A 16855-nucleotide genomic window follows, 5' to 3' on the forward strand; every position below is an offset into this window, starting at 1 on the left:
CGCTTATATCGATCGTTCTCTCTTTCACCCGTGAATTTTGAAAACCACAGAGAATGGGATTCAGGGCACATTTGGGAGAATGTAAAAACACAGGGGCGACTACAATAAATATAATCAAGACGCCGATATGGCAGCGTCGCGAATCCACTTGCTCCTCATGACGCCTACGTAGGCGGCACCGTATGGAAGGGGTTAAGGGAGAGCGACTGGAGGAAGTGGATAGTTTTAGATACTTGGGTGCAAATGTGGCAGGGAAAGGTGGAGTGAAAGTGGAGGTAGAATGTAGATTGACAGAAGCGAGTAAATGCCTTGGTGGATTATAGAGTGTAATGAGGAATAGACATTTGGGAATGGATGCTAAGAGGAGACTGTATGAAGGAGTGATTGTGCCAACAGCACTGTATGGGGCAGAAACATGGAACATAAGAGAAGAAGAGAGAAGGAGTTTGAATGTGTTTGAGATGAGGTGTCTGAGAAGTATGATGGGGGTTACTAGGCTAGATAGAGTGAGAAATGAGGAGGTGAGGAGGAGAACAGGGGTGGAAAAGGAGCTGGGAGATAGGGTTGATGAAAGAATATTAGGATGGTTTGGACACATGGAAAGAATGAGTGAAGAAAGACTAGTAAAAGAGGTGTGGAAGGCAGATGTGGAGGGAGTGAACATGAGGGGACGTCCGAGGATGAGGTGGATGGATGGGGTGAAGGGGGCTTTGGGGAAGAGGGGAATGTCTGTTGAGGAAGGACAGGAGAGGACAGAAGACAGGGGTGAATGGAGAATGGTTGTATATGGATGATGTTGTGATTGCATGAGGTGGAATGGGCGGGTGGATGGGGGGTGAGGTAGTATGTGTGAGCAAAATTTGACGCAGCCCGAAGGGATTTCTCCCCGTCCTCTCATTTTATGCAATGGGGGGGACGGAGAGGGGGGGGGTCGCCGATTTAATGAAGCGGCCTTGCTGTTGATGTGCTGTGTCTTGCGACACTGCTTCTGACCCAGGGCAGTGGACAAGGTGCAGGGATGAACCGTCATTCAGGAGGTGCTAAGATGAGAGGGAGGGTGGAGGGGTGTGGAGTGTATTCAGGGATGGAATGGGTGGTAATGATTTTATGCCTTTTTCTTTTTGGCTACCCCCCTTGTAAGGGGGAAAAAGCCTTGGTATATGTATGTATGTATGTACTTACACTTCATTTACTTTACACAGGTAAAGGATAAATTGTTAGTTCAGTTCTTTACTTCTTGGTTCCCATTTTTGTCACTGATGGTGGAGGATTTGTACACACATATACCAAGGGATTTTTCCCCCTTACAAGGGAGGTAACCAAAGTCAAAGGCATAAATCCATAAATCCACTCCCACCCATTTCATCCCCACATACTCCACTCCCATTCCCCATCCCTCCCTCTCTTTTCTTGGCTCCTGGATGATGGGTCATCCCTGCATCTCACTCACTGCCCTGGGTCAGAACCAATGCAGCAAGACACAAGACACCCATAGCAAGGCCGCTTTATTTAATCAGTGACCCCCCTTTTCCATCCCCTCATGCAGAAAAAGAGAACATGGGGCAAAATCCCTTTGGGCTGCATTGGAATATGATTTGCACATACTCCCTCACCTCCCTACATCCCTCACCCACTCCCTTCCATGCATCCATACACAACCATTCTCCACTCACCCCTATCTTCTGTCTTCTCCCTTCCTACCTTAACAGACATCCCCCTCTTTCCCAATGCCCATTTTACCCCATCCATCCATTCCATCTTAGGTCGCCCCTTGTGTTCACTCCTTCCATCTCTGCCTTCCACACTTCTTTTACTAATCTTGACTCATTCTTTCCATGTGTCCAAACCATCCCAATACTCTTTCATCAACTCTATCTCTCAATTCCTTTTCCACCCCTGCTCACCTCCTCACCTCCTCATTCCTCACTCTATCCAGCCTAGTAACCCCTACCATACTTCTCAGACATTTCATCTCAAACACATTTAATCATAGGACAACTCACAAATATTTATTTTTCCCACCAGATATGATCCAGAGACCAATAAAGTTGGGCCAAGTTGTGCAGAGTTCAAGGCAAGTGATTTGAAGCATCCTGTTCTACAAGTGTTAAGACTGCTGCATATTCTTAAGTTGGTGCATCTAGAAGAAGGACTTGGTGATGGTGAAATGTGTAGGATCAACAATTTGACCCTCATTAATTTTATATTGATATGGACAGGACCACAGCATGAAGGGACTCTCACCAAATTGCTATTGGTATTACAAGTATTCTGTACTTGCATAGCATTTTTCATAAGATACCCTCTAGCTAGTTTTTTTTATGATTGATAAATTTAGAAATACAGGAAGACAAGTGCCTACAGGTTGAGTGTTACAATTGTTGATTGTATGTTTTTACAGAGTTTACAATTTCTAGTCATTCATTTCAAAATACCTATGAACACAGAAAATGGTCTTTGCTAGTGCTGTACCTTGTTGGTATAAGATTGGTGCATATTTTTGTTGTGTATGAAAACAGATTTACTCCAGTGTTCTGAGTTAGGCATGGTTGGTTAGTGGATCATCTGGTGCAAATGTATTTACCTAAATGACCTAGTCAATCCCTTTATATTCATAGATAAGGGGATTGTCACCTTGGTGTGTGTGTGTGTGTGTGTATACATATCCATATGTATATATATACATATATATATATATATATATGTATATATATATATATATGTATATAAATATATATATATATATATATATATATATATATATATATATATATATATGCAAAAAGATCACAACACCACGTGATCCAAAAGATTGCTGATAACCACAGGGAAAAAACGGAAAAGAAAACTAGAATTCCCAAGCGCTTTCGTGATATTTCACATCTTCAGGGGATTACAACAAAGAAAATTGTCACATAGGTATATAAGAGGTAATACAATAAACTGGGAAAGGAACGGACATAACACATGGAGAAAATGTCACAAACATTGAACACTTACAATTAAATCATTTTTGAAATGATTTAATTTGATTACAAATTTTGTCAATAATAAAATTATCTAATTTAAACAAACCATAGCTAATATTAATATTAGATCCTTCAGAATTTTTTATCATGCAACTTTCAATGCATATGGATAAAAAATTCTGAAGGATCTAATATTAATATTAGCTATGGTTTGTTTAAATTAGATAATTTTATTATTGACAAAATTTGTAATCAAATTAAATCATTTCAAAAATGATTTAATTGTAAGTGTTCAATGTTTGTGTCATTTTCTCCATGTGTTATGTCCGTTCCTTTCCCAGTTTATTGTATTACCTCTTATATACCTAAGTGACAATTTTCTTTGTTGTAATCCCCTGAAGATGTGAAATATCACGAAAGCGCTTGGGAATTCTAGTTTTCTTTTCCGTTTTTTCCCTGTGGTTATCAGCAATATATATATATATATATATATATATATATGTATATATATACATATATATATATATATATATATATATATATATATATAATTTTTTTTTACATACACATGTAAAATGTATAAATAAAAACTATGGTTGTAAAAAATTTCAGTGTATTATTTCCCCTCAATTGGTGATGACTGCAGGATATCATGTGGGTTTAAATTTGATCTGAAAAAGAAAGAGAAAAAATATATAGCTGCCAAAGAAATTTGAAGTTTTAGTTACAGTACATAATTACTTTTAAAAGTTGTTTTATAGCCAAAAATAGGACACTGGTAAATATACACTGGTTTCCTACTTAAACCAGTCAATCTGTTTCCCAGGTTTTCTCTCATAAAGGTATTGTGGCCCCTAAGAAACTTGCTATAGTCACCAGTTCAGTCTAGAAGTTATTCAATGAATAGATTTTGTGGAGATGTCTGGAGTGAGTGTAGGACAATGTTGTTGCTGTTGTTGTCGTTCCCTAGACTGTCTGTCCAAGCAGTCCCATCTCCCCAAGGAATGCCATGGCCGGAATGGGGTTTTCCCACAAATCCTTTATCAAGTGTATGTTGTGTTGTTTGCGTGCATGATTGTGTATAATGCAGTCTTCCATTATGTGTTGAATAGTATGGGGTGAAGTGTTACATCCTGGGCAGTTGTCCACAATGCAGTCATCCAGCCTCTTCTGGTAGCTTAGAAGGGCTGGGTGGTGGCTGCACTGCAGTCTGGCCAGGTGGACTCTGTCCTTTCGTGGGAGAGAGGATTCAGAGGGATGGATATCAGGGGGTCCGGCTTGCAGCAATGTGTTGTCTTTTAGTGTGTTAATGGAGCGGTGAATGATATGATTATGAATATGTTTCTGGAAGTTGATATTTGGTGGTTGTGGAGGAAGAGAAGAGAATATTTGTATGTGATATAGGTATTTGGGTGTTTTTTTTGTTTCTTGGTGTGTGTGGGTGTTCTACTATGTAGTGTAGTGGGTGTGCTGTGTTTGTGAAGGGTGCAGCAAGTATTTGTGTGCCTTTCATGTCAAGGTGATCTTTGACTTTGAGGACTTTTGTTTCATAGTGTAGATGGTTTGTAGGTGTTGTATTTGTACAGTCTGTAATTGTTTTCAGGGCTTTGTTTTGTATGGTCTGAAGGGTGTTGAGGTGTGTCTCACTGAGATTAGGTGCCCATGCAGGACTCACATAATTCATCACTGAGTGTATGCATTGTTTGTATATTGTAGTATTAGTTTCTTTGTTTTGTCCAAATGTTGTTCCAGTGATTGATTTAAGTGTGTTAAGTCTAGGTGTGCATTTTTTTATGTTTGTGATTTGTTTGTATGACGGATGTATTGTATGTTACACCAAGAATTTTCAGTGTGTATGTGATATTAGAGTGTTGTTGATATTGATATAGAAATATTTTTGTTCTTTTTTCCATTTGGTGAGAAGTGTTGCTGTAGATTTGGCTGGGATATTTTGAGTCTGTAATGAACCACGTGTTGAGTGTGTCAAGGTATGGCTGTATTATTACTGCAGCTTTGTCTGTGTTACAATGTGTGCATGTGATTGTGATGTCATCTGCATAGGAAGAGATTTGTATTCCTGGGGTGTCAGGTGTGGGCATATCATGTATGTATAGATTAAAGAGTGTGGGGGATAGAACTGAGCCCTGTGGTACTCCATTCATAATGTTTCTGGTGAGCAATGATTGGCCATTATATAACACATAAGCATTCCTGTCTGCCAGATAATTGGCCATCCATCTTTTAGTGTTATTGTGCAAGTCTGTGTTATATATTTTGTTAGATTGTGGCGTGGGATATCATCAAAAGCTTTACTAATGTCTAATGTTATGAGAAGTGTTCTATGATGGGGCCTATCTGAGTTGATGCCATCTAAAATTCTTTGCATGAGGTTTATCAGAAGAGTGTGGAGTGTAGTGGCCTAAAACTGTGTTGTGATTCAGCAAGGGGAATATGTGGTGTGATGAGTTGAAGTATGAAGTGTTCATTGACTTTGGAGGGGGTGCAGAGAAGTGTGATTGGGTGGTGCGATGTTGGGATTGTTGGGTCTTTATTGAGTTTTAGGATGGTGATTATTTTCCCATACTTCCAGATGGTTGTGTGAATAGTTGTAGTTTGCAATGTTTGTGAGTGTATGTATACCTTGTCCAATATGTTTTAAGTGGATGTTACTTATGTTGTCAGGGCCACAGGCAGATGAGTGCTTGAGGTTATGTGTTATGTGTTTTGTCTGACTGTCTATGAAGGGTGTATAGTCTGAGTCTGTGGGAATGTCTTTCTTACGTTGAATGGTGCGTTGGTCGTCAGGGTGAGAAGTGAGATGGCTTGTCTGTGCAAAATGGTTTATGAGTGTGTTTGCTTGTTGTCTGTTTGAGGGTAAATTATCTGTTGTTGTGGTTATTGCTGCACGAGATTGTGTTGTATTACTGTTGGATAGTGTAATGCTGTTAAGTGTTTTGTATAATTTGCTGGTGTTTGTTTTGTGGTACGGCAGCGTCTTTGTTGTGGGACCACCCCCAACCCCAAGAGTTGGGGGCCAAACTGTAGCAAACATCCTGGCCACTGGCTCTACGTGAGCGGCACCTATCTCCAGGAGGGGCTTCGGTCGCCTGGGCGAGTACCACAATCCTTTTGCAGGACAATGTTGTTCTTGTTCCTTAGACTGTCTGGCTGAGCAGTCCTGTCATCCTTAGGAATGCCATGGCTGGAATGGGGTTTTCCCACAAATCCCTTATAGTGTACATGTTGTGTTGTTGTCATGCATAATTGTGTATAATGTAGTCTTCTATAATGTGTTGTATAGTATGGGGTGAAATGTTACATCTTGGACAGATCTACGATACAGTCATCCAGCCACCTCTGGTAACTTGGAAAGGCTGGACGGTGGCCAGACTGCAGCCTGGCCAGGTGGACTCTGTCCTCTTAGTGGAGAGAGGATTCATTGAGATTGATAACAGGGGGTCTGGCATACAGCAGTGTCTTTTAGTCTGCTGTTGGATCAGTGAGCAAAATGATTATGGATATGTTTCTGGAGGTTGTGGAGCAAGAGAGGAGAGTATTTGTGTGTGGTATAGGTATTTAAGTGTTGTTTTGATGTTTCTTTGCATCTATGGGTGTTCTGCCATGTAGTGTAGTGGATGGGCTGTGTTTCTGAAGGCTGTGGCAAGTGTTTGTGTACCTCTCATGTCAAGATAATCCTTGACTTTGAGGACTTTCATTTCATGGTGTAGGTTGCCTGTAGGTGTTGTATTTGTGTAGCCTGTAACTATCTTTTGAGGTTTATTCTGTATAGTCTGCAGGGTATTGTGGTGTGTCTCAGTGAGGTTAGGGGCTCATGTGGGGCTTACAGTATATATTGTTTATATTCTGTAGTGGTAGTTTCTTTATTGTGCCCAAATGTTGTACCAGCAAGTGATTTAAGCAAGTCAAGTCTAGATGTGCATTTTGTTTTTGTGTGTGATGTCTTGTTTGAATGACATGGATGTATTGTATGTTATGCCAAGAATCTTGGGTATGTGGTGAGGATGTTGTTGATAAAGAGGTGTGGTATGTATTTGTATTCTTGTGTCCAGTTGGTGAGAAGTGTAGCTGTGGATTTGATTGGAGCTATTTTGAATCTGTTTTATAGTGATCCAGGTGTTGAGTGTGTCAAGGTATGGCTGTAGTATTTAGTATTTGTGCAGCTCTGTCAGTATTATGGTATGTGCATGTACAAGTAATTGTTGTGTCATCTGTGTAAGAAGAGATTTGTATTTCTGGGATGTGGGATAGATTGTGCATGTATCGATTAAAGAATGTGGGGGATAGGACAGAGCCCTGAGGTACTATGTTCCTAAAGTTCCTGGTGTGCAAAGACATAGGCATTTCTACATTTCTACCTGCCATCTTTGGGCATTATTGTGCATGTTTGTGTTGTATATTTTGTTTGTGAGATTGTGTAAGGGAATGGCAAAAAAGATTTACTAATGTCTAATGTTATAGTGTTCTGTCTGGGGGCCTATCTGAATTGATGCCATCGAAAACTCTGTGTAAGATCTATCAAAATGGTATGGAGAGTAGTGATCTAAAACTGTTGTGATTTGGCAAGGGGGATATGTGGTGTGACTGGTAGTATGAGGCATTCTTTGACTTTTGGCAGTGCAGTGAAATGTGATTGGGTGGTGTGATGCTGGAATTGGGTTTGTGTTAGATTTGGGGATTATATTTACCTAGTTGTATCTTATGGGAAGGGAAGCTATGCTCATGGTGTCCCGCCTTTGTATCTTGTAGCGTCTATTTTGCTCTTAAATTCATGAGTGGATTTTGCACACACTATTTTTTTGTCCAGTTTGTTCCAAGTGTCCACCACCCTATATGGAAAACTGTTCTTCTTCAGATCTCTTCTATAACTATGTTTTTTTAGTTTCTTTTGTCCCAATTTAACAAGTCCTCTCTATCGAGGATTTCTGTGCCCTTCATGATTCTATAGATGTTCAGTAGGTCACCTCTCTTCTGTGCTCCAAAGTCAGTAACTCCAGTTTAGCCAGTCTCTACTCATAAGACAATTTTGAAAGTGCAGGAGCCATTTTTGTGGCTGCTTTCTGGATTCTTTCAATTTTCTTTATATTCTTTTTGGTACTGGGTGACCATAATGTTGCTGCATATTCTAGTCTAGGCCTTATCAGTGTGACTAATATTTTTAAAATAATTTCTTTGTCCAAATATGTAAATGCCACTTTTATTGATCTTAGTAAGTTATAGTATTCTCTGACAATTTTGTTTATTTGTTTATCAGAGGACAAGTCATTTGAGATAATTAATCCCATAACTTTTTCAGATCCCACTTTCTTTACCTCCTTAGTTCCAATTTTATATTGTCCTGATATTCTATTTATACTTTCTCCAAACTCCATTATGCTACACTTCTTAATGTTGAAGTCCACCTCCCATTTCTGACTCCACTTCCAAACCTTATTCAGATCTTCCTATAGTGATTTGCAATCCATTTCGGTTTTTACTTTCTTCAACAATTTAGCATCATCTGCAAAGAAGCTCATGTAACATTCCACATCATCATCCATGTCATTCACATAAATAGCAAACATTATTGGAGCCAATACAGATCCTTGTGGAACTCCACTAATCACCTCCTTCCAACCTGAATATTTTTCTCTGAGTACTACTCTCATCTTTCTACCATTCAGGAAGTCCTCCATCCATTTTAGCAGGTTGCCTTGTATTCCTCCCATATGTTCCAATTTTTTAAATAATTTTTTGTGTGGTACCTTGTTGAAAGCTTTTTCTAAGTCCAAGAAAGCACAATCAGCCCATTCATCTCTTTCTTATATTATATCTATTAGTCTTGAGTAAAAACATATTAAGTTTGTGGTACATGATCTTCTCTGTCTGAACCCAAATTGTCTTGGTTTTATTATATAATTTTCTTCCAGGTGTTTTATATTGCCCTAATATTCTATTTTTACTTTTTCCAAACTCCATTATGCTACACTTCTTAATGTTGAAGTCCACTTTTCATTTCAGACTCCACTTCCAAACCTTATTCAGGTCTTCCTGTAGTGATTTGCAATCCATTTCGGTTTTTACTTTTCTCAACAATTTAGCATCGTCTGCAAAGAAGCTCATGTAACATTCCACATCATCATCCATGTCATTCACATAAATAGCAAACATTATTGGAGTCAATAAAGATCCTTGTGGAACTCCACTAATCACCTCTTTCCAACCTGAGTATTTTTCTCTGAGTACTACTCTCATTCTTCTACCATTCAGGAAGTCCTCCATCCATTTTAGCAGGTTGCCTTGTATTCCTCCTATATGTTCAAATTTTTAAAATAATTTTTTGTGTGGTACCTTGTCGAAAGCTTTTTGTAAGTCCAAGAAAGCACAATCAGCCCATTCATCCCTTTCTTATATTTATTAGTCTTGAGTAAAAACATATTAAGTTTGTGGTACATGATCTTCTCTGTCTGAACCCAAATTGTCTTGGGTTTATTATGTTATTTTCTTTCAGGTGTTTTAACCATCTATTCTTGATAATTTTCTCACAAATTTTGGCTATAGTGCTTATTAGTGAGGCTGGTCTATAGTTAGTTGGTTCTTCCTTGTTTCCTCCTTTATATGTTGGTACAATGTTAGCATTTTTCCAGTCTTCTGGTATTTTCCCATGCTTCCAAATGTTGGGTATGGTATTGTGTGAATGGCTGTAGTTTGCAATGTTGGTGACTGCATGTATGCCATGTGGTCCGAGGTGTTTTAGGTGGATGTTACTTATGTTGACAAGACCACTAGTGGATGAGTGCTTGAGGTTGATAATATGGTTCATATGGGTGACTATGAAGGGTGTGTAGTTTAGGTCTGTGAAGAAGTCTCTTATGTCAGATGTGTTGGTTGTTTGGGTGAAGGATTTACCTATTTGTATTTACCTAATTGTAGTATACAGGAAAGGAGCAACACTCATTGGGTCCTACCTCTTATTCTCTAGTTGTTGTTTTTTTATCATAGCCTCAAATTCATGTACAGTTCCAACATAATTTATAGCCTTGATTTCCAATTATCATATTTTTATTTGAACTTGTGTATTGTTTAAGCTTGGGCTATATCACCTAAGCTATTCCAAGTATTTATGTATCTGTATGGAAAACTATATTTCTTCACATCCTTTAGACGTGTGGTTTTTCTGAATTTGCTCCCATGACCTCTTAAAGCCCTCCCATCTTTAATCAAGAGATGTTTTCTGTCAGTGCAATCTATCCCCATTAGTAACCTGAATACTGTAATCATACCTCTTTCTCTTTGATCTTTCAAAGTGGGCAGACCTGGTGCTTATAGTATTTTCTCATGTGGTTTATTTGCCAGTTTGGTTGCTGCTCTTGTATTCTCTTGATCTTGCTTATATCCTTTGCTCTGTGTTGGGACCATACTACTGACACATATTCCAGTCTTGGACAGATCAGGGTTTCAATGAGTTTTTTAAACATATCTTCATCTATATAGTGAAGTGCAACTTTAACCTTCTGCAGTAGTCTGTATGTCTCTCCCACAATCCTGGTGATATGTCTGTCATGTGAAAGATTGGCTTTTATCAACACTCCCAAGTCTTTCTCCTCATTTGCTTTTGTAATCTGCTCATTCCCATGGAATAGCTTAAGGATGGTCTATTGCCATTATTGCCTATTTTGAGTACTTTGCATTTTTGTATATTGAACTTCATTTCCCAGTCTTGAGTCCATGCAAAAATAGTGTCTAGATCTTTTTGGAGTAGTTTACAGTCCTCATTTTTCACTCTTCTCATGATTTCTATGTCATCTGCAAACATACTGGCATACCTTGTTGTACCTTCCATTGTCATGCCCTAGTGTGATTATAAAAATGATATTGCAATCTCATGCAATATTATAATCATATTGTAATCATTGTGGGTAATGTACCTTGTCATTATAAATTACCTTTATTGCCTAATGTCTAGTAATAAGTAGTTGTATGTACAGATCAGCTCCTAGCTGATCATGGTCAACACCCCTAGTAGATAGGAATCATTGAAATTCCTCCTATATCAACTACTCACCTATTGTGGTCAACACCCCCTGACAAAGGACTCTCAGAAAGTGATTATTATTCACAATCACCATCATAAATAGGTTATTACTCTGCCATTTCCAATCTTAACAAAAGTGTTATAAAGTTCCCAAAGTGTATGTGCCCATTGATGATCTTCAATATAATCAGTGTAGTGAATTTTCAGTTGAAGTGTGATCCTCTCCACTTCTCACACTTCCTTTGGTAATATGTTTCTTGTTTATAAATGAAGTGTTAAGTAGTTTTAAGATAATATAATTTTAATGCATGAATAAGATTTTTATAATAAAATAATAGATGTTAAATGTTCATGATTTTCCTCCTCCCTCTGATTTGATATAGAACCTTAAATTGTGTCATGTCATACTTGTTAATTTAGGGAAACATTATGAAAGTAATTAAGCCCTAAGAGAATGACATGATAAATGGCAACCTTGCCTATGACAGAAAAAAAGAGAGTGAAAACCTGAACAATTAACATTTACAAAAATGGATAATGTGTTAGAAGAAAGTGTAAACTATAATGAAGTGGAGGAAAATGAAAGAGAGTCCATAAAAGAGTTACGAATATTAAAGAGATCTGAGCTGATCAAGAAGGCTGATAAATATGGGTTAGAAATTAATCCTAGAAGTAGATGAGGAAAAATCCTTGATGAATTAATAGAGGATTTGATATTTACCTAGTTGTATTATACGAGAAGGGAGCTATGCTCATGGTGACCCGTCTTTGTATCTTTCAGCATCAAGTTTATTCTTAAAATTGTGAATAGTATTTGCACACACTGTTTTTTCATCTAAGTTATTCCATATATCCATCATTCTGTGTGGGAAGCTATTCTTTTTCCTATATCTTCTATAGTTGTCCTTTTTGAGTTTCTTTTCATGACCTCTTGTTTTTCCATTGTCATTTTTTAGTAAATCTTTTCTGTCAAGGATTTCCATTCCTTTCATGATTCTATGTATAGTCAGTAGATCACCTCTTTCTCTTCTTTGCTCTAGTGTTGGTAGTTCTAGCTTCGATAAATATAATCTTTGTTCATATGTTAATTTGGAAAGAGCTGGTGCCAACTTTGATGTTGCTCTCTGTATTCTTTCTAGTTTCCCTATATTCTTTTTAGTACTGGGTGTCCATAGTGTTGCTGCATATTCCAGTTTTGGTCTAATCAATGTGACTAATATTTTTTTTATCATTTCTTCATCCAAGTATTCAAATGCCACTTTCATTGACCTTAGTAGGTTGTATGTTTCATCTACTATTTTGTTTATATGTCTGTCCAGTGTCATGTCATTGATGATTATTACTCCAAGGTCCCTTTCCGAGTGCACTTTTTTTTATTTCATTTTCACCAATTTTGTAATTTTTTAAAATTCTGTTTTTGCTTTTATCAAACTCCATTATGCTACACTTCTTGATATTAAAGTTCACCTCCCACTTTTGAGTCGATTTCCAGATTGTATCCAGGTCTGATTGTAATGAGTCACAGACCTCATTTGTTGATACTTTAATATTTTTGCGTCATCTGTGAAGAAATTCATATAACATTCAGCTCCTTTGTCCATGTCGTTTACGTATATGGCAAACATGATTGGAGCCAGTACTGACCCTTGTGGAACACCACTTATCATTTCTTCCCATTTCGAGTATTTGTCTCTAATTACTACCCTCATTTTTCTCACAGTCAGGAAGTCTTCCATCCATTTTAATAAATTACCTGCAATGCCACTGATTGATTCTAATTTTCCTATTAATTTTTTGTGCGGTACTTTATCAAATGCCTTTTGTAGATCTAGATAGGCACAGTCTGCCCATCCATCTCTCTCATCTATTATATCTATTATTCTCAAATAGAAGCAGATTAGATTTGTTGTACATGATCTTCCTTGTCCAAATCCAAATTGGTTTGGGTTTAGTATAGATTTTTCTTCCAAATGTTTAACCCATCTACTTTTAATAATTTTTTCACATATTTTAGCTACTGTGCTTGCTAGGGAGACAGGTCTGTAGTTAGTTGGATCTTCCTTACTTCCTCCTTTATATATTGGTACAATGTTTGCATTTTTCCAGTCTTGTGGTACTTTTCCTTTTTTGAGCAAGTATTTTATCTGTTAGTTCCTCCATGCATTCCTTCAGTATCCAATTTGCAATTCCATCCAGACCATGCAATTTTCTAACATCTAGGTTTTTTATTTGGTCACTGATTTCCTTTTTTGTTATGGTTATTTCCTTCATTTGGGGGGAATTCTGTTTTTCTATTCCTTCACAGTTAGGTGAGTTCTTAATTGTGAAAACCAATTTGAAGTGGTTACTCATAATTTCTGCCATTTCTTGTTCTTTTGTGCATTCATGAATTCCTTGGCATAGTTTTTCTATTTCTTGTTTTTCAGTTTACCATTCACATGTCTGTAAAATAGCTTTGGCTGATCCTTACATTTTTCTATAATTTCCTTTTCACAATTTCTCTTTTCCTCCCTGTGTATTTTTACATAATCGTTTCTTAGTTTGATGTATGCCATTTGCTCTTTTTTTTTTTTTTCCATTTTTTCCAGGCTTTGTCTCTTTTATCCTTGGCTTCATTACATTTTTTGTTGTACAAGTTTTTCATGCATATTCGTTCTTGCTTTTGTTGTGGAACATATTTGATCACACCCTCATTATAAATTTCCTTTAGTATATTCCATTTCTCTTCCATCCTTGTTTCCTCACTAAGGAATTTTTCCCAGTTTGCATTTTGAAAAAATTCTTTAAGTTTCTCAAAATTCATTTTGCTATACATTGGTCTTCCTATTCTATGTTTCTCATTTCTTCTTGCGTCCATTTGCTCTTTTAATTTGAATTCTATTAGTACATGGTCACTCTTTCCTAATGGTGTTTTGTATTCTATTCTGTATACAATTTCGGGTTCTGTTGTGAGTACTAAATCCAGTCTCGAAGGTTTCTCATTGTTTCTGTATCTGGTATTTTCCTTTATCCATTGGGTCAATGTGTATTCAATGGTCATATAGAGTAGCATGCTGCCCCATATGTCCTCTTCACTCCTCACTGTCAATTCTTCCCAACATATTTCTTTGGAATTAAAATCACCCATAACTACTGTATTTCCTCTTTTGGTATATCAGTTAGTTCATTTTTCGTATCTTCTAACAATTTGGAATGATCATGTTCTGTCCAGGCAAGGGTGGCCATTGCCAAATTTCCAAAAAGGAGGACACTGCATATCAATTATTATAATATACAGTAATATATATGTATATATATATATATATATATATATATATATATATATATTATATATGTATATATATAAATATATATATATATATATATTATATATATATAAATATATATATATATATATATTGTTATGCCTTCTGCAAGGATATAAGGAAATATGTCTAGGAGGGCCTTGATGTGGTTAAGGCAAATCCAAACGGAAGTTAACATAAATAACTAATTTAATTTATAACAAAATGTCAACAAAACAAATATAATAACTTTACAACAACAAAATTAATCAATAGACAATTCCTCAACCTAAACCGAAACCAAGTCATGAGATTACAGTTACGTGGGTACACAACGGGATTAGAGCGAAAGCGATGGGGAGGGAAGTTACGCCTCGATAGCCAACGAAAATTGTCCGCATAGGAGCCGGCGGAATGTATTATATATAGTGTTGGCGAGGACGGGAGGAAGGGGAAGGATGAGCCGGACAGAACTAGTTTAAGTCTGTCGGAAGAGTAATGAGTAGAAACGACCACACGCATACAAGCAATTTACAGTACATACATAATTATCCAACAAGTACAGAGTATTATACATATACAGACATTTTAAATACATGGAGGATGGTGGGCCATCACACACACCCCCTAGAACTCATCAACTCAGGAGAACAGATGAGTTGGGAGTTCTAATCAGGACGGCTAAGGGTATCAGCAAGGATATTCTCAGAACCCTTGATATATTTTATGTCGAGGAGGTATTGTTGAAGGAACAAGGACCAACGTAACAGCCTCCTATTACTGTTCTTGTTCCGTTCAAGGAATATTAACGGATTGTGGTCCGTGAATATCCGTAAAGAGGTCGAGCTGGGTGGTACGTAGCATTCGAACTTCCGCAGGGCAGAGATGATAGACAGTAGCTCCTTCTCGGTGGTCGAATACTGCCTTTGGTGTTGATCTAGTTGAGCCGAGTGGTACGCGACAGGATGCAATATCCTATAATTTTCTTGGAGAAGAACAGCTCCGACGGCTTGATCACTTGCGTCCGTCTGGAGAACGAAGGGAACGTCGAAGTTAGGTGAACGCAGAACTGGATCCTGTGTGAAGAAGGTTTTTAGGAGCAGGAAAGCGTTCTGACATTCCGGAGTCCAGGAGTAAGGTATGGAGCAGCTTGTCATTCGGGTAAGGGGTAAGGATACCTCCGAGAAGTTTGGACTGAACTTCCTATAGTATCCGGCCATACCCAAAAAACGCCTAAGTGCTTTTCGAGTAGCGGGAGCCGGATAGTCGAGAATGGCCGAAATGTTGGCTCGTTTTGGCCGGACGACGCCTTGTCCCACCTCGTGTCCCAAGTACGTCACTGTAGCTTGGGCGAAGATGGTTTTGGAAAGTTGGATGGTGAGGTTGGCTTCTTCCATTCGGGACATTACGACATCTAGTAGTTGTACATGGTTCTGCCAATTAGGAGAATATATTATTATATCATCTAAATATACAGCTACCCCATCAATGTCCTGTAATAGGCAACTCATGGTACGTTGGAACGTAGCCGGACTATTACGTAACCCAAACGGCATGACGGTGTATTCATAGAGTCCAAAGGGAGTGATGAATGCAGAGATGGGACGAGCTTGTGGAGCCAAAGGAATTTGGTAATAACCTTTAGTGAGGTCAATTTTAGTAATAAACTTGGACTGTCCCACCTTGTCAATTAAATCGTCGACGCGGGGAAGAGGATAGGCGTCAGGGACGGTAATTGCATTCACTCGTCGGTAGTCCGTGCACAGTCGAGTTTGTCCGTTTTCTTTGGGGACTAGGACACACGGAGCGGCCCACGGAGAATTACTGGGAACTGCCAAGCCGTGCTGCACGAGATATTCGACCTCTTTCTTCATTATCAGCTTCTTCTGGGGATGTAGTCGGTACGGGTGTTGGTGGCTAGGAGAAGTTCCTGGATACAGTTGAATCTCATGGGACGTCAGGTTACAACGGCCAGGATTATCTCGGAACAAGGATCTGTGACTAGAAATAATTTCAGAAATCTCCTTAGCTTGGTCAGGATTCAAGTGGTTAAGGTACAAAAGTAGGTTGTTCAAGATGTCGCTGTTGTTGCCGACTGTGGGAGGATCGAAATGTGGCAACGTCGGTTCGTGGACCAGTGGACGGTCGGTTGACATAGGTATTTTACTGGTACCGTGATTTAGCGAAAGCAATGGTTTGACTGAACTGTCTAGTGGTATTTTGGCAAGGTATGGCTTGAGCAAGTTAACATGAACAAGTTGAGTAGTTTTGCGTCTGTCAGGGGTTTCTAGTACGTAATTATATTCAGACATCTTTTTCTGAACTTTATAAGGACCATGGTATTTAGCTTGAAGAGGTTGTCCAGAGATGGGAATGTACGCAAGAACCATATCTCCTTCCTTGAATTCTCGCTTACGAGATTTCTGATCAAAATTAACCTTCATTTTACTCTGTGAATGTTCAAGGTTCTTCAAGGCAAAAGAATGAATTCTGGCTAGGTTATCCTTAAGGGAAACAATATACTGGTTAACAGACTGTAAAGGTGAGGTAGAAGAAGATATGATATGGTC

At 38.2% G+C, this 16855-nt stretch overlaps 1 protein-coding gene across 1 annotated transcript in view; it reads left to right on the top strand.

Annotated features, from left to right (window-relative positions):
• The window catches only part of Alg7 (Alg7 dolichyl-phosphate N-acetylglucosaminephosphotransferase), a 75285-nt gene extending 72585 nt beyond the window's left edge, over nt 1-2700 (top strand). Inside the window, exon 7 of the mRNA XM_076198856.1 lies at nt 2026-2700. Within this exon, the coding sequence (XP_076054971.1) occupies nt 2026-2329 (304 nt within the window). The 3' untranslated portion in view covers nt 2330-2700. The remainder of the gene's footprint in view (nt 1-2025) is intronic.
• The last annotated feature ends 14155 nt before the right edge of the window (nt 2701-16855 follow it).

Source organism: Oratosquilla oratoria, chromosome 15 (assembly GCF_046742065.1).
Source record: "Oratosquilla oratoria isolate Oo_2021 chromosome 15, ASM4674206v1, whole genome shotgun sequence".
Lineage (NCBI taxonomy): Eukaryota > Metazoa > Arthropoda > Malacostraca > Stomatopoda > Squillidae > Oratosquilla > Oratosquilla oratoria.